Source organism: Tyto alba, unplaced genomic scaffold, assembly GCF_018691265.1.
Source record: "Tyto alba isolate M040663 unplaced genomic scaffold, T.alba_DEE_v4.0 Super-Scaffold_12, whole genome shotgun sequence".
Lineage (NCBI taxonomy): Eukaryota > Metazoa > Chordata > Aves > Strigiformes > Tytonidae > Tyto > Tyto alba.
Window position 1 is genome coordinate 5,616,591 of NW_024881274.1, and position 25,603 is coordinate 5,642,193.

Sequence of the window (25,603 nt, forward strand, 5' to 3'; positions counted from 1 at the left end):
CTCCTTCAGACAGCACGGCAGCGTGAGCTTCTCCTGGCAAATCAAATTTGTTCTCACATCCAGGACTTGGTAGAGTCAGTTCTTAAAAATCCCATTTGACCTGCACGTATAAAAGCACTTTTCCAGTTGTAGCTAAGCAAGGACTGAAAATGACCACATACCTCATGGAGTAACAGTTGATCGTTAGAGGACTTTAAAGAGGACAGCAGTAACAGATGTACACAAAGTTTTAATTTTATTTTTCTCTGGTTGGAGACTCATCTCGTAACATGCATGCATTTCAAAACAGTAACAGTGTCTCAAACTGCTCCTAGCAAACAGACAAGCACAGAGGACTTAAAATTCCTATTTAAAAAACAGCAGTGAAAAAAACGAGAATGCCTTTTTTTTTTTTTTTTTTTTTTTAGTTTTAGATTAAAGTTAATTTATTCACATTTTTTTCAGTTGCACTGATTAGCCCTGCCCACCCTTGTGACCTGTGTGTAATACGCTCACTTGACACAACTCGATCCAGTTGCATTTAGCACTGTGCAGCTAAACAAAGACCAGCACAACTTCCAAGTGGTGAAAGCTGAAACCACTAAAAGAGATGGATGACCAGCCGTTGGTTCCCCGAGCTTTGCCATCGCTATTACACAAGATACTCATTCCAAAGAGCAAGGAAAATCAGTAGTGGCTAATACGGATACCAGAGGATGGCTCTGCAGAGTAGGGGAAGTCGACAGGCAAACCTGGAATGGGGCATTAAGACACAGACGGGGAGAGGAGAGCTGTTCTGGTTTTGGAGCTAGTGTAAGGGCGATCCGTCTCAGATGGGTTACGCAGTGTTGCGAACCCAGTTTAGGACACACACACTGACTTCGGAGAGGTTTGTACCGCCTCGAGGTTAAACACTTTGACCTCTGTGCAGCTTGAAGGGAGGCACCTAGAAAGACTGCATAGTAGTCACAGGACGGGGTGGGGGGGGGGCGTCCATCCCTCGAGGCTGACACGACCCCTGCCAAACCGAACGCGGCCGGTAACTACGACACAAACTTGCTGGTGCCTTTCCCGGGCTGAGGGGCGAGTCCCCAGCTGACGCCCCCACCGGCGGTAGCTGCGGCAGCGCTCTGGAGGGGAGAGCGGGAGTTTCCTCCCGGAAAAGGAAAGGAGACTCAAGTGTTTGCGGTTTTGCTTATTGTGATAATCCAATCCAAACCCTCGGATGCGGGAGCACAGCCTCGTTTATGCAGGAAAACTGGAGTCGCCTACTGCCCCAGAAGTCCTCCCCGTGACAAAAGTTCGTGATCATGGCTTTTGTAATTAAAACCCGGTCAATCAGAGGCGTGCACAAGACCGGAGGGAAGGATCCCACCGCTCCCGGCTGTGAGAAGTGAACTCCTGCTGCCGTTTCTCAGACACAGCAAATGCCAGGCCCTCTTCCCAGCGCTGACACCAAGGGCGGGCGCTGCCTGGTACCCCCAGAACACGTGGGTCCTATCGAAGGGCGACCCACCGTGGTCTCGAGTGGTTTTTTTTATTGCACTAGCCGAGCAGGACAGCACCCAAACTGTGACTCTGCACTCTGCCTTCCTTCTCCCACTCTCGTGGATGCTGTAGGAGCTATCTCAACGGGGAAGATCGAAGTTCTAGGTTCAAAGCAGTTTTTTAGTTCTTAAATTTTGACAGATCAGGCCCACGTGCAGAAAGAGAGACCCTCAGTACAGGCAGGACTACGGATCCTGAAGCTCGCTTCTCACACAAACTCACCCTGCCTTTGGGCACTGGAGAGAGACACTGCACATTAAGGTTTTGGGTTTGGTTTTTTTTTGTTTTTTTTTTTTTTTTTTCTTTTTGAAACTCCGGTTGAGAAAAAAAAAAAATTGCACTGCAATTTCTTGAAAAATCCTGCACTCTGACCAGGATCTGAGTGATCTGCCTATCTACTGCAATTCTTTCAGCTGAGGGTGGTTTTCAGTCAAATGCACTTCAGTGTAAAGTGTTCTGCAGGGTACATGCTACAGACAGAAATATCTACATTCAGCAAACTAGAACTAAATTCACACCAGAAACAGACAACAAACTAGCACAAGCAGTTGTAAAACCAGAATTGAAAGGGCTGGGTTTTCCTTTTAAATACTTGAGTTAAAAAAGTGACCTAAAACAAGATTAAAAAACCCAAAACAAAACAACGAAAACAAAAGAAAAAGTCCCTTTTAAAAACAAATCAAATATTTGCAGCTTCACTTCTTATTCTGGTAATAAAAATACTGTCTAGAAACAAAAATTAGCATTTTTAACGTAATGCTACCTCTCAAAATGTAAACAATATACAAAATGCTTATGTTAACAAAGTTACATACCTGGGTAATACATCATTAAGTGAGAAAATTGCATTTAATTACTTTAATACACACAGTATGGCAACTTGACAGAAGTGGCAGAATTGGGGAAGTGCTAAAGTGAATAGAGTTTACGGGGCTTTTCGTATCACTTGAGCCAGAGACAGCCAATTTAATTTGAGCAGGAGTTTGTTGGGAGTGGAATAAGAAAATAGAGTTAACTGCTCTTAAGCCCTTAGTATCATGACTTCTGTAAAAATTGCTGCAGGAACTAACTGCATTTTAATTTCATTCATGTTAATGAAACTCAGTGAATGAGACTGTTGCTCCTAGCTATGCAAGCTTCACTCTTCTACTTTCTTTGGGTTGTTTGTTTTGTAGTGTCTCAGTGCAGGATGCCTGCAGTTCACTAATTTCCTTCTCTCTTCCTCCCCCCCTTCTTCTCTTTTTTTTTTTTTTTTTAAATATACAATTTAAAGATAAACAGTTTAAAAGATACAAGCTAGTTTCTCAAAAGGAGAACAGCAAACTTACCAGGCCAAAGTTGCGGATTCAATGCAGATTTTTAAAACTGTCAAGAATAAAAAGTGATTGGTATTTAATTTCTAATTGATAGTAAACTTAAGTGCTTATTGTTTAAAAGAAAAGCAACCAATATAATGCCCACAAAACTAAGCTGACGATACCCTCTGTGTCCTCCCTTTTTTAAAGTGTTCTCATAGCTGCATTTGTTCTGTGGCTTTTCTAGCTACACACCTTAAGACATGAGACTCTTCAGCCTCCCAGATGACGGTGTGTTAGCCCCCACATCACACAGAACAGGGACTGGACTACAGTGGCAGAAGAAATTTGTCTCATGTCAAAGGGAATGACCCATGAGTGAATAAAGATTCATATCCCATTATGACCCCTAATATTAATTTTTGATTTCTTAAAGACTCTATTTACAGTACACTCTTATGGGCTGAAACTTTAGCCCCCGTTTGTCCCCTTCAAAGTTGAGACCTGTGGGGTTCACATTACGAATGTGGGTATGAACATAAAAAAACCCAAGCCCACATTCAGAATCCAGACCAGAGTTAGCGTTAGTCTAGGGAAATTACCAGGATGTGATGAGCACCAGTTATCTCTCAAAAGGACCAAATTCCACACAGCAAACTGTAGCACGCGTTACAGCACAGGACAGACATTCGAAACAGCTTATTCCCGAAACAAAGGCATATGTGAAAACAGTTTCAAGGCAGATAAGCAACATGTTTCAACCGCAAGAGGTTTGTTCAAAACGCTAAATCCTGCTTAAAAAGAAGAAGAAAATTAAAAAACAAACCAAAAGATCTGTAACTGTTGTGCAGCAGAGCTAACAAAACCCAAAGCAAGCCTGACAAGCTTGGCTGTGAAAAATATTACAAGCATTCTGGAGACAAAACAGGACGTTATTCAGTCACGCAAATCAGTTCCAATTCCTTAAGGGGGGAAAATAATCTGGCGCAAGTGTTCAAACATTTCCACTCCTTGACTGTCGCTCTAGAGAGGGGTATGGAGCAGAGAAGAGTAAAAACAATCACAGCTCAAGTCCTGAGTCCTCTTGAGCAGTGGAACTTGCTCCACAGTCACAGCTCCCAGCACTCCCCACTGGTAGCGAGTCCAATTCCTTCGTGTGCAAGTCACATTGCCATTTTAAAAATAAACCAACTAACCAAAGAACCTCTGTCAGGAAACAAATTCAAGTACCTGTTGCAGATTGGGCAAGTAAGGAAGACTGAACATTAGCTAGATTAACACTGGCAGAACTGCAATGTGAAGCTGTAACCTAAGAGACACGGCAATTCCTGACTGAGGTGAGACAGGGAAACGTTCCAGATAGTCAAATGCTATCCCATATCTACAGGTACAAAATTCCATCAAAATTCCTTTTTTTTTTTTCCATTTACGAAATCTTCATAGCTGGCCAATTTAAAGCACAATGGGTCCAAGCGAATTATTATCTGAGGTTGTTCAATCCCTCTACTACTTCTCACACTGTTTTTTTTTTTTAGGTTCTAGAAGTTACACCTTTTTAAGTCATCATCTTTGGTAGATGTTCATTTCCCTCATCTTTCTTGTAAATCAAGTGCAGTTACAAAAAAAGTTTTTGTTACTTAAATTAACCAAAAAATATAAAGTGTCCCAGTCTGAATTTACCTAAAGTTCAGCGACTCCTCCTTATCAGAATAATATTTTCTGTCCTTGAAATGGTGAGCTATTTTCCTTCCAATTCCTACCAAGAGGGAAATAAAAGGGCTTGTGTGTCTTTCTGGTAAAGACAGTCCAATAAAAAAAAAAAAAAAAGTAGTAGTTTGTGGAATCAGGCACTGCTTTACTCCCACTGAACGTGATCTAGAGCGACCCCTTTATACAGTGCCACATATCATATCCCTATGGGATTCTCTTGATCAGAGAGGAGAAAATGTCATTAGAAAGAGCAGTGCTGAAACAATGCACTTTTCTTGTTTTAAAAAGCCCTCAAATCTATGTCTGGGCACTTCTGTAACATAAAAACCCACTTTTCCGCCTGGGTCAAGTGGACTGTTGGAGGGTGCACCTAGAATTAGTTTTCTCTGAAGTCACACAGTGCCACACACTCACTCTTGCACACACACACGCACACACACATGCACACCCCACATGCTGCTACAGTGTCTGTTTTAGTGTCACAGGCTGCATTCTCTGTTTGGAAGTAGCCCCTCTTCATTTCTTGCTGAAGGCTGAAGACGACTATGTCAGGATATTGGAGATAAATTCATTGAAGCGTTTAGAGTACTGCTCTGGGTTCACGGTGGAGATCTCTGCCCCAGCCTGCAAGGCAGAGAGGAGAGACAAGTCACAACACCCTCCTCGAAGGGCAGACCCTGCAGCACTGCGAAGGGTGGAGGTGGGAGGACAGAAGGGAACGATCAGCACAGCCTGTCTCTGCCAGAAAAGACCCGTAACAACTTGCAAGTTCTAAGAAAAAAACAACATCCAGAGAAGACTAGAGAAATCCCCGAGGAAACTGATTTTAGCACCAGCTGGATTTTCTGCAGACCACTGAGTCAAAGCATTGGATCTATTCCCTCATGGTTTTGAAGAGATTTCGGAGGAGCATGAAAAACTCCATGTCCCACCAACCCGGGCTTTTTTCAAGCCCTTTTGCGAAGTTCAAGACTGCTGTCAGGGAATGGGACTGGCCCCAGGAAGGGGGCAGGGTAGTATGTCTCCCTGCAGCCAGTCCATTCCTGCCCAGTGAGGCCAAGAGCTGTCCTGGGGCATGGGATCACTGAAGAATTTCCATACTGGTAAAAAAAAATCAGCGTCAGGAGACATCACACACACATACGCAGGCATGCAGGCAAAGCAAAAGCCCCAAAGCCCATCCTCCCTCTGGGTGACAGGCTGCTTACCCCATGTTTCACTGTTTTGGCAGCATGTGCAGCTTTCTTCTTCGCATCATATGGCGTAAGAATGTCTATAATGGCCATGAAGTACACTTCCTTCTTGGGGGCACCTAGCAAGGCAAGAGAGTCGCTAGCACACCCTGAGCTGTGAGCAAAGCCCGGCTGCACCCCCCTCCTTAAGAAATATATGGCAGATCTGTTTTGATGCAACTAGCAGAGAAAGCAAGGCAGCTGGAGGCTGCAGAAGGGCAGAGAAGAATGACTGGAAACAGCCCACCAGAGGCCCACACGCTCTCTGAACATGCCACTACTCTCCAAGCACCATTTCTACCCATTCCAACTCACACCATCCACAACAAGGGACTGCACAGCAAAGGAGACACTTGGCAGGGTCTCTCTCTCTCTCTGTGGACAGTCCTCCCACTCCATTTAGCCCAGCCAGACCACAGGACACCTCCTCTGCCCTCCAGAACTTCTTCAGGGCAATATTCCATGAATACTCACTTTCGTGGCTTTTCATGGCATAGACGTCGACAGAAGGATCGAACTCTCCAGGCCCAAAGAAGCGAGGGTAGTTGAGGAGATTGCCAGGGCTGTCAGGGGGTGTGCCATAGGAGGAAATGGGGTTGCCTCCGAGACCATCATTCTCACACTCCTCATCCTCTGCCCGATCCTCCACTTCCATCTCTTCCTGCTCTGCTCGGTCAACATCGTGGATCCCAACCAGCAAGCTGTAGTCCATAATCTTCAGCTGAGCTAAAAACTGGGAGAAAGAGATGAGTGAGAACAACAGCATCCACGTGAAATCAGAAATCCTCAGGCCTACCCTGCTAGTATCTCCCTAAGAAAAGGCTGTAGTGAGAGCTAAGCCCTTATTAGACTCTGGAGAATCTACACATGAGGTCATATGCCCCCCTGCCATCAGCATAATCCTGACTGTATTTGCTTGTCTGATCCAGGAATCGCTTGCTTTTCAGTCACTGCTGCACCCCTTGAGCCAGAGGCCACAGCGAGGATGCAGTTATGGGAAACATAAGAGTAAAAGCTGTCCCCCAGGAAACTCTACCTCCACGTCCCGCTTCAGCTTTTCAAGAAAGTTCTTTTTACTCTCTTCTCCAACATGCAGCTTCTGACCCTCATTCAAGAAGTCGTTGTCCTTGAACGTTGGTAGATCCTTGGCCTGCAACAAAAAGTCTGTGTCAAATTCCCCAAGCCCCTACTTCTTGGGGGAGGAGTGGTACATTGATGCATTAGTGATATGTTAACTGCACAGAGCCTCTGATCGAATGTGGGGTTGCACCAGGATCTTCTGCCCATTTATAAGGTGAAACGGCTTATCCTGTCCACTATGTATGAAAATGGCATCAGGCAGAGCACAGTATTTGTCAATGAATCCATGTGCTGAGCTGTACACCTAGGGGGAAGCTGAAGGGAGACAGAGAGAGCAATTCAGCTTTACAGACTTCTGGGAAGATGTGCTGCAAGCTGAAAGCTGGACACCTAGGCTCCAGCCAGAGATGGTCCAACCAGCTCCCAGAAAAGAAATGCATTTTGTTGGCTTCTGACTGAGAGGAGGGGAAGAGGTGGGGGTGTGAAAAAAATTGCTTCTTTCCCTAAAGGCTTGAGGAAAAAATTATAAGCACTGCTTTCTGAGGAATCTGCTTGCAGCAGGCCCTGAGGATTTCTGAGGGATATGGAAGAAGACACAATCCCTTTGTGCAGCTGGGAATTAAATTATTTTCTTAGAATGCCATATGAGCGTGTGGTAGCTTTATATAGATCTAATATGAATGGTCTGAGACAAACTGCATAAGCAGAAAAAGCAAGAGAGTAAACAGCCAGCAAGCCAGGGACACTTGGGCACGATGAAGCCGTGCCTTGACGCCAGAGCATCCGGCGTAAATGGGAGTTCCTTGGCTCATGCCAAAGATCTAATTTTAGGGCAGGCTGGAGTAGACTTACTCTGCGGTCCCAAACCTGAAAATCCCATGTGCATGTGCAAAACATGTAACACCACAAGTTACCGCTGTGATTTCAACAGGTCTTTTCATGGCAGCATCACAGCCAAAATTCTACAGGGGCAGGATTCTGAGTCATAAATTTCCCTAATGGCACCAGAAGCCAAACTTACAAAGTTGCTGGGATATGCCAAGAATCTGAGAGGAGCTGGTCTGGTTTATAAAAGCACCTGTTGCAAAAGCTAACTGCTGACCTGACTCGGTTTGGTACACAGGGAGAACAATGAAGAAATCCTTCCATAAAGACACCATTGCACTAATGTGGGTTTTGATATTTGTGGCATTGCCCCCCCAAGAAGTTCCCCCAACTCCTGGTAGTGTCAACGTAACAGAGCAGGGCAGGGCAGCACCAGATCTGCACCATCTCTTCCTGAGCAGTTACTGGGTACAGCCTGAAAGGTGGGACAGAAACAGGTTATAACTCAGGGCCCATTCAATATCCCCTGCTCAATATCTCTTTGGAAAAGGGAAGTCAGTTGGATCCCATCTGATTCCAACCACCAGCAGGAAGTAAAGGCTAGCCAGGGATGGTCCATACCTTCTCTTTATCGCTTGCTTCCCTGGATACTGTTGAGCCCTGATAAAAGAATAAAGAAAAGAGCATTGTTGCACTATGTGCCATATTCCCAAAGAATTCACAGACACCATTAATTCCTCCATGCAGAAAAAGAACAAAAGTATTTTTTAAATCAATGCTTGAACACTTTTTCATGCCTGAGATAGGCTTACAGATCTATCTGGTGTAGTGTAGGCCACGTGGGATAGAGGAACGGAACACTACTTGAGCCTCAAGTGAAGCTCCACCCAGAGCCCCCAAAACCTAATCCCCTGAACAAAAAGCAAAACCCAGGACCTTGTCAAGCAGGTGTCACAAAGACTAACTTCCCCGCTCCTGGAAAAGGAGCTCTCGGCTCCATGTCTGCCCTCCAAACCCTCACCTTCAGGTCGTATTTCCGGTGCACAGTCAGCCTGTGACTAAATACGTTTCTGGTAACCACCATGTAAGTCTCTACTCCGTCCACGGTGAGCCGGTACATGCCAAGGAACTGGGGCAGGAGGGTGTTCCCATGACACTCCACTATGAACTGGAGGAGAGCAGGGAAGGGAGGGCAGAGACAGACAGTACTGTTACACAAAACCGATCTCTGACAGAACACAAGCTCAGCAAGGTGATAGTGAAACCTCCAGTTCCAGTCATCTGACACCGATGTGAAAGGAAAGGAGGCTTGCAAATGGCTCCTAGGGTCTCAAGAAAAGCAAGCTAGGGCATCATAAGAGTCTTCCAGCCCTGAGCTGAGAAAGAGCATCCCAATTCTGTATGCATGCCCAGCCTGCTGTAACAGGCTAGGTGTGAGTGTCCGTCAGTCTCAGTGGGGTGAGTCTGTTGGTGGCACTGGCTAACTTCATTTCTAGTGGTTACACGAGTGTATCTGAAAGTAAAGAACAGATGGACTGGCAGATAACGTGGACCAGGGTAGAACATTTCCAGTTGTCCCACTTTTCTGCCCCCCCCCCTTCCCTGCTGCATGTAACTGTCTCCTCCCTGGGCCCTCTGGAAAGTTTCATTCAAAGGATTGAATTAAGAGCATGTTTACAGATCTCAGGTACCAGCGATCCATAATTCATTGATGTAAGGAACAGGGTGAGCTGTGAAGGGGCTCAGCACTGCAAGAAACAGCCAGCTGTGCCATAATTGGCTTTCAGACTCTAAGGAATGCTGTTTTCTTCCGCAAAAGCTATTTGCAAGCTCTACCAGGCTGCACACTGTGAATCCAAGCTCCAGTTCCCCAGCAAATCACAAGATGCTCCCCAAGGTGTTTGCCACCTCCCTTCCCAGGGTTCCAGACTCACCGTACCTGATGGTACTTCTTTAAGATGTTGTGCATCTCTGCTACATCCTCACTCGACACTGCCTTAATGACAAACCTCCTGTCGTAGGTGGTGAGGAACCGGGCCCCGCATCGGCCCTGGCTGTCACTGTTCACCGGGGCACTTCGTGTCACTGAGTTCTGAGGGAACCAGAACAAAAGAAGTGGGGAGGAGAAGCAGAAGCTGCCACCTCCCTGGAGAAGAAAGAGCAGTCTTGGAAAGCAGATGAGATATGGGTGACCAGGGCCAGCTCCACAGCCTGGCTTCAAAACAATAGACATCCCAGGGACTCTGTGCTCCACCTTCGTAACTGTGAGAGTGTCCTGGCCAAGCTCCAGAGCACACTTGCAAACACACTCGAGTCGTGACCGTTAATAAGCAAGCATCCTTGAGTGTTCAGCACTACTGAGGTTAACCCAATTGTTTAGAAGTCTGGACACGGAGTTTAGAACTTTCATCTGGGCCTCCTATTTGTTTACATGTTTTATTCCAACACCTGGCATGCATTTTTGAAGATTTTTTTTTTTTTTTTTTTTTTACTAAGAGGTTTTTAAAGAATCAGTATACACAGGCCAAGACTTCTTAGCATTTCCTCCTGGAAATTTCAGAACAGTCAAGATATTTCCAAGGTTTAAGGAAAAACAGAACAAAATGAATGAAATGGCCTGCCTTCTTTTCCATCAAAATGCAGCCTAAACTGGCAAAAGTCTCATTGTTTGGGAATTCTTTACAGGTCATCCTGAAACCAAAAGCCACCCTCAGCCTCTGCTATTCTTAAAATTGGATGAAAAAGACTGTGAGTATAAATAGCTTGGGTTTTCTTCCGACAACCAGCAGCATCTGTCTTTATATCCCTGTCTCCACCCTTAGCAACGAAATATTGCAGCTTCTTTTCATACTTGCAGCACAATTGGAAAATCCCAAGCAAACTGCAGAGCAAGTATCTACCATGACCCCCGAAGCCCCAACACGAGCTCTTTGTTCTGATGCCTCTCCCCAGGCAGGGAGACTTGCTATGAGCCTCATCCCACTGTTAGAGCCACTGCTCTTCACACCTTCCAGACTAAGCCAAGAAGGTCACCAGTCTCCTGTTTGTTTCCTTCATCACTTCTGAGCAACCGCCTTCCGACGCCACCAGCCCAGTCACCCATGTTTGTTCAGAAGCCATTTTGTCAACCAACAGCACAGGCTCTCACGAGCACTTCCTTGCCACTGATGCAAGCAGATGGAAAGAGCTGAGAGTTGTGCCCTGAAATACAGTGGTACTGACACCTGGACAGTGGTCTTTAGCTCAAGGCAGATATGTCTTTCAGGATCTCAGGGCTGGAGAATGCATTTCATGATGAATTTTTGTAGCTGCTAGTTACACTTCTCTCCTTCCCTCAGCTCTCTGAAGAGCAGACAGCAGAGGGAGCCTGCTCTTCTGCAGACACAGACACGCAGGCAAGCAGAGCCTGCTGTGAAAGAGGGATTTACCATGTCACGCTGCAAGTGAGCCGAGAGGTTTCCTTTCAGAATGAAGCATTTAAAGCTTTTAAAACTTTAATGAAGCAGGGGAAAAACTCTACTCCTGCCAACGGCTTTAGAAATTGTCAAGAAAATAAAGGCAAACAAAAAAACCCCCTTGCTTCTTGCTGACATTTGCAAATGAGTCTGTGCTACAAGATTTAATCACCCCTCACCTCAAAACCACAGCACTTTTCTTCTAGAGAAGATGGGAAGCAGAAATTGTGACCACATGTGGACATTACCAAATTTACAGCCTTTAGGTTTACTTCATTCCCTTCCTGTTGCTCCCACCTCTCGCACAGTTCAGGTGTTATATTTAGCATTCTGGCTTGCTTCCCACTCAAGCCATCACATTTTACCCACCTGAATCTAGCTCAATTAGTGTTTTCTACTTTCTGTTCCAGGTGGACATTTTTAAAGAGCCAAACTGCTCTAGCCCAGAGATGGGAGAAGTAATCCTTCAGAGCAACAGGTAAAGTGTAAATTACAAACCAGGTACTGAGAACCAGCAAGATTGTGGGTGCTTCTATGTAAGTTACTTCACATAGTTCTCATCATTTCTTAAAAGAAACAGGAAAAACAGAATTCTAAAATATACTACAGTGGATGCACTGGAAGAAAAAGTAATTAGGAGCTAATGATTTCACTGCATGCAAGTACGTTGGAGGGTACAGAGGAAGCCAGCACACAGTTTCATTCCCTGGTACAGCCGGCCCCAGGGGCAGGGTGTTGCTGGCCAGGCAGTCTCCTCAAGAGCCATACACAGCCTGGCATGAGCTACTGTCAACAGACCAGGAGGCAATGGTGCTGCTTCTCCTGGCAAAACGCCACCGCTGCCTACAGAACAGGCCTGACGGTAGGAGGGAAAAAATAAAATTAATAATCTAACAGGCATGTGCTCACGAAAAGCATGGACTGAGCAGCCGTGTCCTGAAAAGGAAAGAGATCTTCCATCCCAAGCAGGAGAGATCTGTGTGCGCAGCTCATGGCTCACAGGTAACTGCAAGGCGCTGAGCACACACAGGCGTGATGAACACCACTTTCCTCCTAAGGCTGGGCCGAGCTCTATCTCCGACAGCAGACAGGCAGTCACCCTGACAGGAGCTGCGACAGGCAGCCGGGAGGCAGCAGCCGGCATTTACTATTCCTCCCGGGGATGGCCGGCCCCTTGCAGAAGAAAAGCAAAGACGGCTGTCAGTTCTGCTCAAAAAACGTGTCTCACTTCGAGCAAACACCCTCGGAGTGCCCAGCATGCCTGAGAACAGACAGCAGAGTAGGATGAGCCCTGGCAGCCAGGAGAGAGGCAACCGGCAGTTATACAAAGCAAAAAGCCCCAAATATCGATCCCGGTATCCTCAGAGGTCACGAGGGACCAGCGGGCTTCCCCCTGGTCTGGGAACAAAGGGAAGGGATGCAGGTGCTGCACATCTGCTCCTTGACTCATACCACACGAGACCAGAAACTGGATCAAGTAGATCCAGTGTCTCGCCAGTGCAATAAGCCACGCAGCTGGAGTAAGAAGACGGATCTTTTTGTTCTATTAACCTTGAAACAGGGCAAGATCAGGCAATAATCTAGATATAATCAGGGAGAATTCTGACACGTTTGGGGAGGGCGTATACACAGACATATGTGGAGATGGGCACACACACTACCAGAAGGAAGCAATTTGGTGGGATTAGAAGGAACAGCTCTCCTCCCACCTTCTCTCCCCACAACACAGGCAGCAGGGAGCGTGGCTGGGCTTGTACGTGAAGCAAAGAAGGGAGAGAGCAAGAAGCTTGCTCCACTCACCCACCGCTCCAGTGCTAACGTGCCTCTCCAGGCTGGCAGATTCCAGAGAGTATTTTAGTTGAAGCTCTTGACCAGTCAGTGCTGGCGCATCGCCAGCCTTTATCAACTGCAGCAGCGTGCCAAAGATACCGGGTTTAATTACCTGACACTCGGCCTGCTAAAGGCCACGCAGCTATCAAAGCCACCCGCTTTTTCTGCGCTGGCTTTTCCCTCATTTAAGAGGTCTCTAAGCAGCCTGGTACTACACATCCCTTGCACGCATGAGACTAAGAGCTGTGTGTGGAAGGGTGGCCCTGCTGTAGCAGTGAGAGTTGCGACATCTCTCTTTCGCCGGATTTAAGCCCAGCAGTATTAAGACAAGAAAACATCTCTCCCTTCCAAGGCAAGTCCAAGCCTTAGGGCACACGTCCCAAAGCCGCAGCCACCTTGATAAACCCAATTCAACAGCACCAAAGCCTGGCACAAGCATTTGGTTAAAGCAGCACCCAAATCTGTAAAAACAGGAGAGACTCATTTTTCTTGCAGATGTTCTGCACTAGATCATTGTTATCCCCCAGCTCCTGTCTGTTTGCAACCATCTGCTGCCTCTTGTTTTATGCCTAGACTGTAAGCTCGCTGGAGCAGGGACCATCTTTTCATTCTGCAGTTGTCCAGTGCTTGGCACAGCAAGATCTACTCCATTGCTGTGGGCCCTTAGGGTTATGGTAAAACCATTCAAACTATGATTATAAACCCATAAAAACTGACCACACAAGAATGTTGGCATCACAGTTTCTCCGCCAGCTTGGTTATTCTGTCCTAGGGAAAGGCGTTAGAAGGGCAGGGAGGGAAGAGACAGTACCTGGTAGTCCTGATCATCAATCCCAAATCTTTCTCGGAGGTTTCGGAACACCAGTGGACAATACTCCTTAAATTTAAAGCGACTTGGCAAGTTTTCCCTAGGGCAAAGCAGAACAGATATTCTTGTGCAATGATCAGCTCGTGAAATCAAACTCAATTCTTCTCCCACTTCACTGCTAGCCCTCCAGGATATCCAAGCCCCCTCCCACCTACAAGGGCACTATTCTGCAAGTATTTACCCTCATTAGTGTAGCTTGTTTCTTTGGATGCCCACAAGAGTAATCTGTTTATAGAAATGCTTGCAGGATCCAGCTTTTGGCTAACAGGCTCTTTGGATGAGGATGCCTGTCTTACAGAACAATCTCCCCTGTCACAAGCACAGATTTGACAGAATAATTTCTCTCTTTCCTTCTCCTTTGTTGCTTTGTTCTGTTCAGTAACACAGCTGCCCCCTGCAACACACTGTTACGGTTTAAGATGAAAAGCGTGAGGAAAGTGGCGGGGGGGGGGCTCTGATTTCAGATCAGATCAGATCACTCGCATGTCAAAAGAAAGGCCAACACACGACAAACCATCTCATCCAGAACGCAAAGGAGAGGGGAATCAGCTCCAGTCTGGCATGTTCCAGACCTGTCCCAACTGCTACAGAGGGAGCTGTGCTGCCAGGCCTTGCCAGCCAGGTATGGGGCCTCCCTGGAACACACCACAGCAGACAAGAGACGGCATTCCCCATCGCTGAGGGATGCTGCACCTACTCCCTGCCAGAGCTCTTATTCTGCCCAGTGGGAAGAAGCAGAGAGGATGGCCCTGCTTGGACACAGTGGGAGATTTTGTCAGCTCATTCTCAATGAGAATCCTTTGCACCAATACGTGGGAAACTAAAATCTATGTAGGATAAGAGGGAAGAGAAAATACTGCAAATTGTAGGTGCCAGAGAAGACAAACTTTTGAATCACACTCCCACTCTCAAAAGCTGATCCCTGTGAAACTTAGTGAAAACGAAGCATTAATCAGGGAGCACTGCAGACCTGCACGCACACAGAACCAGGGCAGAGAACACAGCTCTGAGCATCAGTCACAACCACAGCTTTGGAAGGGCTTCCAAAAATTGATCTTTTGGGAAAAGGAGAAGGGGGTAACTCCATGCAAACCCCATGGGTCAGGGCTATAATGTAGGTTCACAGCTGTCTCCTGCGAACAGTCTCAGAGAGACAAGGAACCTAGCAGGTCACAGAGAGAAATCTCCTGCCCTCTCCTCTGTGGTCTTGGGATTTGGGTTCTGCTGCTCAGGACAGGACAACCAGACAGGGCAGAGCAGAAGTCAAGGGACAGTCCTGCATCACTTTTGTGCACAACCACGATATGCAGCAAACTCCAGCCCTAGGGCTTTGGACAAGTTACACTTTGTGAACTCTAAAATACTGTCTTCTACCCAGGCCAGTGAATATCTGTGTGTAACTAGCTTTGCAGTAGTGCCACTTCTGAGCCTGGCATTCCAGACTTCTCATCGCTCAGAGGATATAAATTAAACCACAAGACAGCATCTCAGTGACAGACTGACCCCCCGCCATGTCCTGTTGAGTGGTCTGGGCAGGGTACAGACCTGAGGCATGTGTCCAATCATGCCAGATCCTCTTGGCATTACACCAGGGAACCAACCAAAAAGCGTTCACCATGCCAGTCTCCCCCACAGCAAAGAGCTCTAATTACAGATACAAACAAGTTGGGAAGTATCTACTTACTTGTTGAATAGATGATTGTCCACCTTAATCTTACTGTAGGCTTTAAAGTCATCAGGCATTAGCATGACAGGGACGGGAACATTGCTGAGTTCGTTGATCTAAAAGAGAAAGGAAACAGAGACTCAAAACCCAAGTTCCACTGCCCTGCAGTTACTGTCAATGGACTTATGGGGATGTCAAATATCCCAGAAGCTGCTTTTGAAGGAATATAACCCATCAGACTTTCAGAGCAACTTGCTGTGCTGAAGTAAACTGGAGAACACTGTGGTTACAAGCCACAGAGGCATCTCATTCAATCACGTGGTGAGTACTGCTGAGCCAGCCTCAGCTTTTTCATCTGTTCACTTTCCACTGATCATCCAAGATACAGATTAGAATCAAGACAAACCTACAGACCAAGAAATAACAGATTTTATGTTTTAAATAAATCACCTTTGCCTTTATTTAGGAAATGTTGCATCAGCCAGTTTCTTAACTAGTTCTCACTGTTACAAATCACAGATGACCAAAGTCTTTAACATGGCCAGTCGGAACAGACCCTGGGTAGCTTTGGTGCAGCACAGCACAGCTCCCCTGTGGATGCTGTTTCTATGCTTGCTGTCTCTTGTTGCTCTTATCCCACCTTCTCTAAAGGGATGAGTCACTCCACTAGATTGTTTTTGCTCCTTAGTCATGTGTGGCAGCCACAGGGATACAGGGAAGCAGAAGAATGAACGTTCAGCTACTATTGTACAGACAGGCTCATCCTATAGCACCCAGCAGCGAAATCATCAATAGTTAAAAAAAAAAAAAAAATCCACCTCCAGACTATATCTGGCTACCCTGCTCCAGACAAGCCCATGCACTGACAAGGCTGTGCCAGCGATCAAGAGCAGGTCAAGAGGCAGCACGTTTCTGAGCTGCCTTTTCTGAGGATGGCCCCAGTGTCATGCATTCACACGGACTTCACAGGAATCACACGAGTCCCATCTAATTGAACTGCTATTAACATGCTGGATTTAGGAAGCAATTTCATTACAACTCCATTCCCATAATTACTGTGCCAAGCAGGTAATGCTGGAGAGAAGCAAACAACACTGGCAACGGCAGCGTTTGGCTAGGAGTCAGGCCTGGGGTCTGTTCCCAACACCAAAACCTCAGGCAGGTCAAGTGACTTCCAGCACGCTTGGAAGGCACGCAGCAGCTCCCGGCTGACTGGGAGCAGGGTCCAAGCTGTGTCAGCCTGAGGAAATGGACTCCAGCTCCGGGATTCCCCGCTCCTTGCGTGCAACAGGACACACAATACTGTCCAAATCGCTGCTGCCACATCTCCAAGGAGGCGTGAGGGAGCTGTGCTGCAGTGGGATCTGTGGCACAGTTCAGCTCTGCAAGGACAACGGAGGCCTCGGCTCTGGAGATGTGCAGTGAGCTGTCTAATTATATGAGCAAGCCTTTGATGAAGTATGTATTTTTCACATCCTTTCTCCATCATTACCAATGAAAAAAACAGACCAGATTTAACAAACGTCAGACTGGAAGAAAGACACACACACACACACTGCAAAGAGAAAAGATGACTATTTTCAGAGACACTCATCCCACACAACAGATAAGCGGAAAGTAAACCGGCCACCGCTCCGTTAAGAGCGGAGATGCTGCTCTTTAAAGCCCTGCCCAGTATTTACTTTATAGCAGCACCCGAGGAGCATTAAGCACTCCCATAAAATGCTTTGGGATGTATGCAGAATACTGCACAGATGAATGAATAAATAATGTCACATGCCTCCCATCATTTGTGGAGCAGGGAGACCAATAAATACCCCCCAGCTTAAGTTAAAGGCTTGATCCTGCATTGAGCCACTCTTCAAGCCACAGCTGAAAGAGAGGAAAGGCCAGAGGACCACAGTGAGGAAAGGATCTCCCAGATCCTGGTGTCCAAGCTACTGCAGGGAGCTGTATCAGAGCCCCATGCAGTGATTTCCCCTCAGGGTGAAGTGGGGGGGCAGGGGAGAGAAAACAGCTAATTCTATATGAAGAAAGAGGCACTGCCTCCAGCCACTAATTATTGCTGTCTAACAGGAGGGGAAGCCCGACAGCACAGCTCCTTAGACACGCCTGTTCTCAGCCCTCTTCTCGATGGTGGGTAAGGCACAAACAAGCTATTATCAGCTTGTTCCAGAGCGGAGGAAGGGTGCTGACGGCTGAGAGGGAACAGCGATTTGGAGATTGTCTCCCCCCTGCCAGAAATTCAGACACAAACGTTCACAAAGTGAGATGTCAAGATGTCTCTGGTTGTCCTCATTTCTGCCAAAGCAGAAACCTCAAAGCAAATGTTGTACCTGTTGCGACTCTCCTGACTGGCAAAAATGGTGCACCAGGATACCTCGCCTCATTTAAACGATACCCTCACTCTTCCCAAGATACAACAGCCTGACAACAGCCCGAAAAATCACCCCCTGCGGAAGCCTTTCCCCACTTCCCGCTGCATACAGCAGAGTTTTCTGGATGTTTTGGGATTCCGGCACTGGAGGAGATGGGGAAAAGGAACGGGTTCGTGCAGGGGACCAGCACTGACAGCCTGCCCTCCACTGCACAAAGCAGCTCTTGGTCAGATGGCTACTGGGCCTTTGTTCCTGACACCAGTCTGAAAGCAAACGTGATTTTGGTTAGGTTTTCTCTTTGTTTGGTTTTTTTTTTTTAATTATGTGTTTCTTTTTTAAGCAAGAAGGACATGCACCGTGTACTCCCACAGTAATTCCTGTGCTTGACACTTCCCTCAGGATGCCAAAGGGAGAGGAATGAAAAGCCCCCTTGGAAAAGGGATATTCTAAGCCCTCCTGTCTCACAGTACCATCTTCAGCATCCAGTTCCCCTTCCTAAGGCTTATCGGGCCAGGTCCTGCAGCACGGTGCCAAGTGAAACAGTAGGAGACCTTGCCCAAACGAAAGCAGCAGACAGCACCACTCTATAGGGATCCTCTCCTGTGCTTATCATGGTGGAATCTGAGCAGCCTCCGAGAGCAACGTGACTAACGCCTGGCACATGTTTGCTCTCTCGCCTTCTCCCCAGGGAGAGGCGTGTAGCAGGAGATTATATATAGCAGAGTGTGTGTCTCTGTGTATTTATGCTACAGAAGGCAAGGTCACAGCAAGGTGCATAGCAATGAGGTGCCCAGCAACCCCTGGCTCCTAGGGAGCCCGTTCCCACGGGTCTGACCAGCCTGTCTCCCACAAAGAGATGTCACCCAGCTATAGAAAGTTTGCCTGTACGTGGAGCTTTGGAGATCTCTGGGGCTGGTGCTGGCCACAAGATGGGCAGGCGAGATCTTGGACTCGGTGCTTTGTTCTGGAAGAGGCAGCTGCAGGGAGCAGGGGTGCAGCAGCAGACAGCACCGCAGTCACACACCTCGGTCCCTCACCGCAGGGGCCAGGAGCTAATTTTGAGAAGCACAGCCACTGAGAAGAGCAGGTCCGTGCTGTACAGCAGTCTGTGCCTGGGGTACTTCCACACCTCCACTAAAAAGGCTTTAGAGGTCCCCAAAGTAGAAAAAGTTAAGAATGGCTAATATAGAGCACAAGCTCTTCAGCCCAGGGATCTGTCTCCAGACCCTGCATGATGCTGGTTTTCTGTAAGGCATCCAGCTTTTTAGACCTAATCTGCCTTTGAATCCTCTTGAAAATAAGCCCCTATTTTTGCACGGTCCTCTTATGATGTCAGTTTTCTATTCCCCCACTGGGTAGGAAGCACAGACAACCTGACAGGGACCAGTCCCGGCTGAAAGCACCATTAAGAAGTACATTTTGCCACTGCCACCTGCATTTTGGAGAAAGATGTAAGACACTGGTCCTGCCCCTCCCCAGGCCAGAGACAGCGTGAGTGCCGCACACCCGTCAGCCTCACAAAAGGCTCAGACACACACCAGGCTCAGAGGCTCTCAGTGGAGCTCAGAGGGTTTAAAACCAAGATACATTTTAGACAAACCAATGGACATCTTCACAAGGCAACAGCAGGGGCACTAAGGAAGAGATGCTTCACATTTCTCTGGTGGTTTCACCGTATTCTGAGAACAATGGAGCAATTTCCCAAGCAAGGCAAGCAGCCCAGTCTGTCCAGAGGTCACCCCAGCAAGGAGAGAGGTAAGGCAGCAGATTGCCCAGTGTGTCAAAACAGCGTGATCCCAGTCAATGCCGTAGAGGGAAAAGCAGCCAGATGCCACTGAAGGAGGGACCAGGGGTCAGGGCATCAGCAGTACGTGAGGGAGAGAAGATCCTCATCTCTCCAAAGCCGCAACCGTCACTCTCCTCTTCCATTTGCCCAGCAGCCAGAGGAACAGCAAGCTCAGCTCCGCGCTTTCTCCAGCTCCCCAGCCAGCAGCTCTCCCCTTCCCCCCCGCAGGAGCAGTGAGGCCCTTCGTCCTCAGTCAGCACAATTCATTTTTGCCTACGCCGCTGAGAAGTCTACAGCCACCCCTGCCCTTATAGGGCTGGAAAAATACCACCTCCTCTCTGTCCGTTCAGCTTTGATTTCCTGGTCACTTGAATTCTTGAGCAACACCAGTCAGTATGATTCTGGGTTTATTGGTAGTTGATAATTTGTCTTCCCAAGCAAAGCCAATTCCTTTTTCAATAAGACACATCAATATTCTGTGTCATTCAGGGACAGCTGTTAGAACGAATAGGCCAGGCATAATTCTGTTTCAAAACCTGACTGGAGCCTCGAAGTGGCAATTACCATTAGTAAATTGATGGGAAAATGCAATTTGTTTACTAACAAGATCCAGATGATGGAGTATGTGAGTCTACTCTCTAGGATTCTTTACAACAGGAATCTGCTCAGGAAAATAAAAATACTTTGTTCCTCTCAAAACCTTTCAATCAGGCATCTCAAAGTACTTTGTGAGCATTAGCTAAACTTCATAATACTCCAGGGAAGCAGGTAAAAGACACATAGCAAAATCACTTTAACTAGCATGGAGACAAATCCACATCTGCAGCAAAACTTTGCTTACCACAGTACAGCAACTGGGTAATGGTTTGAGAAAAAAAAAAAACAAAACTGTTTTCCATGAATTAGAGCATGATTAATCAGTATCCAAGCTAACAAAACCCCCATGCAATGCTATGGAAGCGTGAATCTTGTAGTCAATAATTTCTATCAGCGCTCTGGGGACACCGGCATGCTTTAAGAGGAAAAAAAAAAAAGCATCCCCTAGTGACAGTGAACCCACCTCTTCCCGACCAAAGTACTTCGAAGCCTGCTAGAAAGGACTCCTGTGTCCTGACAGAGCTGCAGCCCAACGCTGCATCCCAGGCAGAGGAATCAGTCAGTGCTCCCCTGCTGTCTTGCCAGCGCAGGGTGGCCTGTCGCCCATCGCGTCACCACGGCCTCAGGGCCACTGGAAAGCATCTGTCCTCCCAGTCCACTGGCAGGTAGGCAGAGCTGTCGCTTCCCTTGGCTCAGATAAAAGCTGAGGAATGGAAAAGTTCAACCACCTACCCACGGCCACACGAGTCAGTGGCAGAGCAGGCAACTGAGCCCCATTTTCCTCACTGAACTACCCAGGAAAACCTTTTCTTTTCATGCCCCAAGAAGGAAAAGGGCTCCTCGAATCTCTATTTTAACAGGAGGTCCTGGGAGAAGAAGGTTCAGAGCCACTGGCCTCGACCATTAACATGGGCTATCATGGCCATCGCCATATGCTGCACTCTCCAGAGGTCAATTAGAGCCACAGCAGACAGCAAGTACTGGAAAGGACAAATACATGCCATTTACCCTGTGCCAGGACCAATTTATAGGACTTCAACATCTGATATGTGGCAGATGCTGCTCTGGCTAGAATTAACATGGCAACACCAAAAACAACACTGCAGAGAAGGGAGAAGCGTGCTGCAAATCCCAATTTTGCTATTTCACTTGAATACTAAATAGCTGTGTTTTGTACTGGCTGGCACCACTCCTAAAGGTCCTAGGAGATCAGCTGGTGCTTCAGCCAGTAATGGGAGCCTCTGGAGCACAGGAGGCTGCCTCAGGCAAGATCCACACAGCCAACAGAAGAGATTTACCCATTTCCACAAAAACGGGATTTGTTTATGCCTACCCCCTGCCCCTGCCAACATCCACAGAGCCCCAGGGATCATTTCCAGTTGATGAACTGCCACCTAGAGAAGCACCATCCCAGCCCGTATGACTCGACTGTTCATTTAACAAACAGATACAAGAGTCACCTCTCCAACAACCCCCCAAACTCACTGGGATCCCAGTGCCTTGTATAATCAGCACCTTACAACCGTTTCTATGGTTTCCAGAGCATCACACAACACTGCCGTGTTCATCTTACTGTTCAGTGCGAGATGGCTTCTCCCTTCCAGAACCATCACAACTTTCCCTCTGCCGCTGGCAAGCTCCCATGCACACGCGTCCAGCCAGGGTGTGGAGAATGTGCACGGAGCAACACACACAGAACCAACACCGAGGAGCTGCATCTCCTCTTCCAACGCCATGACAACAGCAGTCACAAGCAAAGCCTCCCCGGGAACCATCTCCACGTCTGCTGAATTTTATATTGCCTTACAGAAAACTCAGAAATCAAGGATGAGCCTCTGTGACTCCACTTTCTTCTCCTATCTGAGTTCTCCCCTCCCCTCCATGGCTTTCTAGTTCAAAATTTAGCTGACGGACTAAAACCACCCACTTTTGGCCCTGCTTACACCAGCCCCACCCCGATCCTGATTCACTCAGTTTAAACACTGGCTGGGGACCGCCGGGACAGCCAAGACCCTGCTCGCTATTTAAACAGAAATGCTCAGAACTGGTGTTCCAGAAACCAGTTCCTGTTCTTGGTGTGCTAACATCCTTGCTCCTGATCCTCTCCAGACCCATCACTGCCTGTACTCACACCAGCTGCTAACAAGCTTGTTTAAACACAAGGCAGGGCCGAACTGTTGCCAGACTCAGTTAACGGACCCAAGGGAATTTCTTCAGTCAACAGAAATGGTGGATTGCATAAAATGGTTGTTTGTTTGATTTGTCCGTGAAAAAGTTCATCTCAAATTCAAGTATTTTTGACAGAATCTTCCTGGCACAGCCTCACGGTTGTGCTGATAGTTTTCTCCCCCTCCTACAGCAGGGATCCCAAGGCAGGGCTCCGCAGGCACAGCCAAGACACTCATCCCTCCTTGTACAACCGTGGTCCAAAAGCCAAATACTAAACAACTCCCCAAAAGATTTCTAACAAAATCCAAAGATACTCCTGCAAACATTCCTCAACTGTCCAAACCTGCGTGCTGGAAGCATATAATCAATCCCACTTCCCATATAACCAGGGCACCAACATCACCTCCCAAATGCAGCCCAGGATGAGCAGATGCTCATTTGATGAGCTAAAAAAGCCACCTGAGCTCGAGCCTGCTCTGCAGCATGGTCACACCAGCCACCAACCCACTCAGGCACTCACAACGCTCACCCAAACAGTGGCAGAGAGGTGGAGGAAGATGAACTAGCAAAAATTTGTTGGGAAATCCTGGATGCCTGTCCAAGGGCAAGAATGTCACAGATGAAATTTTCTACCCTCTCTCCCCAGCCCCTCAGAATACCCGTCCTCCTTTCTGGCAGCAATTTCTTCATAATATGCATCTGGTATAATCTCATTACTAGCTTAGTGTTCATACAGAACTGTCAGCATGCCTTCCTCCCTCTGCCTAAATATTTCACAGTCAAGTGCTCCAAAAGTTGCATTGTCCTGAACCAGTGCCTAAAAAAGTTGCCAGATTCCTAGTATCCAGACAGCTCCAAAAAAAAAGAAAAAAGAAAAAAAAAAAAAAAGCTAATTGCCACCAAGCAACTGTCCCTAAGAGGCCACAAATGAAACTCTGAAGAATCCCACCAATTTCCATTTCTTCAGGGCTCCCTAATAGCACCACTGATCAAAGCCTGATTAAATTCATTATGCTGCTTCCTGGGCAAGGCTCTGAGCTGCAAGCACTTGGAACATCCTTTGACTCAGAAAGACAGCGCTGTGTTGAACTACATTTGGAAGCTTTCACTCCATCATCAGGCAAGCTAGAAATGCAATTCTAATTTTATTTTTGATGTGTTATTTGTTTCTGCAAAAATTAAGCTTAAATCTCTTTCACTCTCTAGTAGACGTCCACTAATCCACTGAATAGGCGCCTTTGAGCCCTAAAAGCATATTAAAGAAGGGATGAGGTTTCTGAATTCTTTAGCCACCTGAATATTCTCCTACAACAGCATCCATTACCCACATCCAAGAGAAAGCAGTGGTAAATCAATCCTCCTTTCCAGCACAAGATTTGTGCCTGCCATCGCAGATGAAGAAGTTTCCAGAGAAAAACATAACGATGGCCATAGGAGCCTCCAAAAGAGATGGATTAAACAGCTGAGCCATCACTGACATTTCCAAGAGACCCTCTCCCAGCTCCATCCTAAGACATGTATCAAGCACTACCCAGAGAAACTGAGGCTGAGAGTCCAGGGGACATACGTGGCCTGAATTCTGGTAGCTGAAGCCTAAACTCAGAGAGAGGCAAGGCTGGACAGATGGGGCCAAAAGACCTTTTGTGTTTTGGGATGGAGATGAGAGACATATGCAACTGTCCTCATCCAGCCAACTGAGGAACAGGACTGTCACTGTGCGTGTGGGATCTCTGGGTTGTGACATGTGGGAGTCCCCTCACCATAACGGGGCCACAGGGGCTGCCCTGAGCGAGAAAGGCAGGGCTTGTGACGGGGACAGTGCTGTGGGTGTCAGATCAGTGTCCTCAGCGCCTCCGATGCCGGAGAGGGGGTGTACCAGAGCAACAACACCCTACACAAAGGGACGCAAACCAAAATGGCATCGCTCCCCCTCCCCAGTCCTGGGAAAAAGCGCTGGGGAAGAGGACACAGGCAGACGGGTGGGTGTGAGGGGGCAGGCATGCTCTGGCAGAGACACGTCTAGCAGCAAAAAAGCCTAAAGCCTCAGGCATGAGGAAGGTGATGTCCGGGAGGGACACCCTGACCCAGTGAGGGACTCAAACTGCCCGGAGATGGGGAGGCTCTGGGGAAGGAGCACCCACCCCAAGAGAAAGGCACCCCCAGGGACAGGGACACACGCGGGAAGGAGGAGAACACCCCAGAGGGCCGCCTCACAGGGTGGGCATCCAGCAGGCCAGGGGAATGAGCAGTTCTGCCGTGCCCTGGGAGTGGGAATCCAGGGAAGGACCCGGATTAGGGATCGGATGCCAGGGAGCGGGAAGGCTGCGATTTAGGGGGGAAGGGGACGTGGGAGGGGGGGAAGGGGGAACGCAGAGCCCGATCCGGGGATGAGGGGCGCTGGTCGGAGCGGGGCGGGAAAATGCCCTGTCTGAGGGAGAGAGGGAAGGGCCCGATCCGGGGGGTGGGCGAGAGTGCTCGCTGAGGGCCCCGTCCCGAGGGGCCGGGACCCGGGGGAGAAGGGCCGCGGCTGAGGGGGCAGGGAGGCCCCGCTGAGGGCCGCGCTCACCGTGTGGTTGGCCCCCCACATGAGGACGCTGAGCAGCGGCTCGGAGGCCCGGAACAGCTTCACCTTCTGGCACACGAAGTGTTTCTTCTTGGTTTTGGTCTTGCTGGCGCTGAGGGCCGAGCCCAACGCCGCCCCGACGCCCCCCGCCGACGAGCCCCCCGCGCAGTTCGAGGCCATGGCGGACCCGGACCGGCAGCGGCACCGGGAGCCGGACCGAACCCCTTCACCCGGGCTCCCCCCCCCTACCAGCGCCTCCGCATGGTTCCGCCCGGCCCGGCCCACGCCCCCCCCCCCCCCTCCTCCCCCAGTGGTACCGCCCGCCGCTGTCAGCCCCTGCCCCTTGGTCCTGCCCGGCCCGTTAGCTTCCCCCTTGCCGTCCCCCCGCCGCTGCCGCAGTGGTTCCGTCCCCACCTCCCCCCCCCCCCACCCCCGCCCCCGCGGTGGTTCGCTCCACCGCTGAGGAGGAGCCGCCACGGCCGAGCCCGCTCCGGCCCCGCTCTGAGGAGGCGCCAAGATGGCGGAGGGCTGAGGAGGTGGGGAGCGGGAAGTACCACGTCCTTGCCGAGGAGGGGGGAGCCCCGGGTGCTGAGGAGCGGGAGCGCGGCGCTGGCCGCTGGCT

At 48.5% G+C, this 25,603-nt stretch overlaps 1 protein-coding gene across 5 annotated transcripts; it reads right to left on the reverse strand.

Annotated features, from left to right (window-relative positions):
- Nucleotides 1-218: 218 nt before the first annotated feature.
- Nucleotides 219-25,210, reverse strand: PIP4K2B (phosphatidylinositol-5-phosphate 4-kinase type 2 beta). 5 transcript variants are annotated; one of them, XR_006164813.1, is made up of 12 exons: nucleotides 24,985-25,209; nucleotides 15,507-15,604; nucleotides 13,766-13,862; nucleotides 9,609-9,761; nucleotides 8,691-8,837; nucleotides 8,291-8,329; nucleotides 6,801-6,914; nucleotides 6,239-6,497; nucleotides 5,741-5,844; nucleotides 3,425-5,156; nucleotides 2,856-2,892; nucleotides 219-310 (listed from the first exon to the last, which is right to left on the reverse strand). XR_006164813.1 is itself a non-coding variant. In XM_032985518.2 (10 exons), the coding sequence occupies exons 1-10, from the start codon at nucleotides 25,159-25,161 to the stop codon at nucleotides 5,076-5,078; spliced, it is 1,269 nt and encodes a 422-aa protein (XP_032841409.2). In that variant the 5' UTR covers nucleotides 25,162-25,209; the 3' UTR covers nucleotides 219-5,075. The 5 variants fall into 5 exon arrangements, 2 of the variants coding, with proteins under 2 accessions (XP_032841409.2, XP_042643054.1); XR_004406056.2 differs by having other exon boundaries at nucleotides 219-2,892; XR_006164812.1 differs by having other exon boundaries at nucleotides 2,856-5,156.
- Nucleotides 25,211-25,603: the final 393 nt, after the last annotated feature.

Excerpts from the sequence above, each read along its gene's own strand:
- PIP4K2B (XM_032985518.2), bottom strand. The coding sequence starts at position 25,161 with ATGGCCTCGAACTGCGCGGGGGGCTCGTCGGCGGGGGGCGTCGGGGCG. Across the intron at positions 8,330-8,690 it reads ACCGGAAATACGACCTGAAG|GGCTCAACAGTATCCAGGGA; the intron begins GTGAGGGTTTGG and ends TTCTTTTATCAG. Across the intron at positions 5,845-6,238 it reads TGCCATGAAAAGCCACGAAA|GTGCCCCCAAGAAGGAAGTG; the intron begins GTGAGTATTCAT and ends TTGCCTTGCTAG.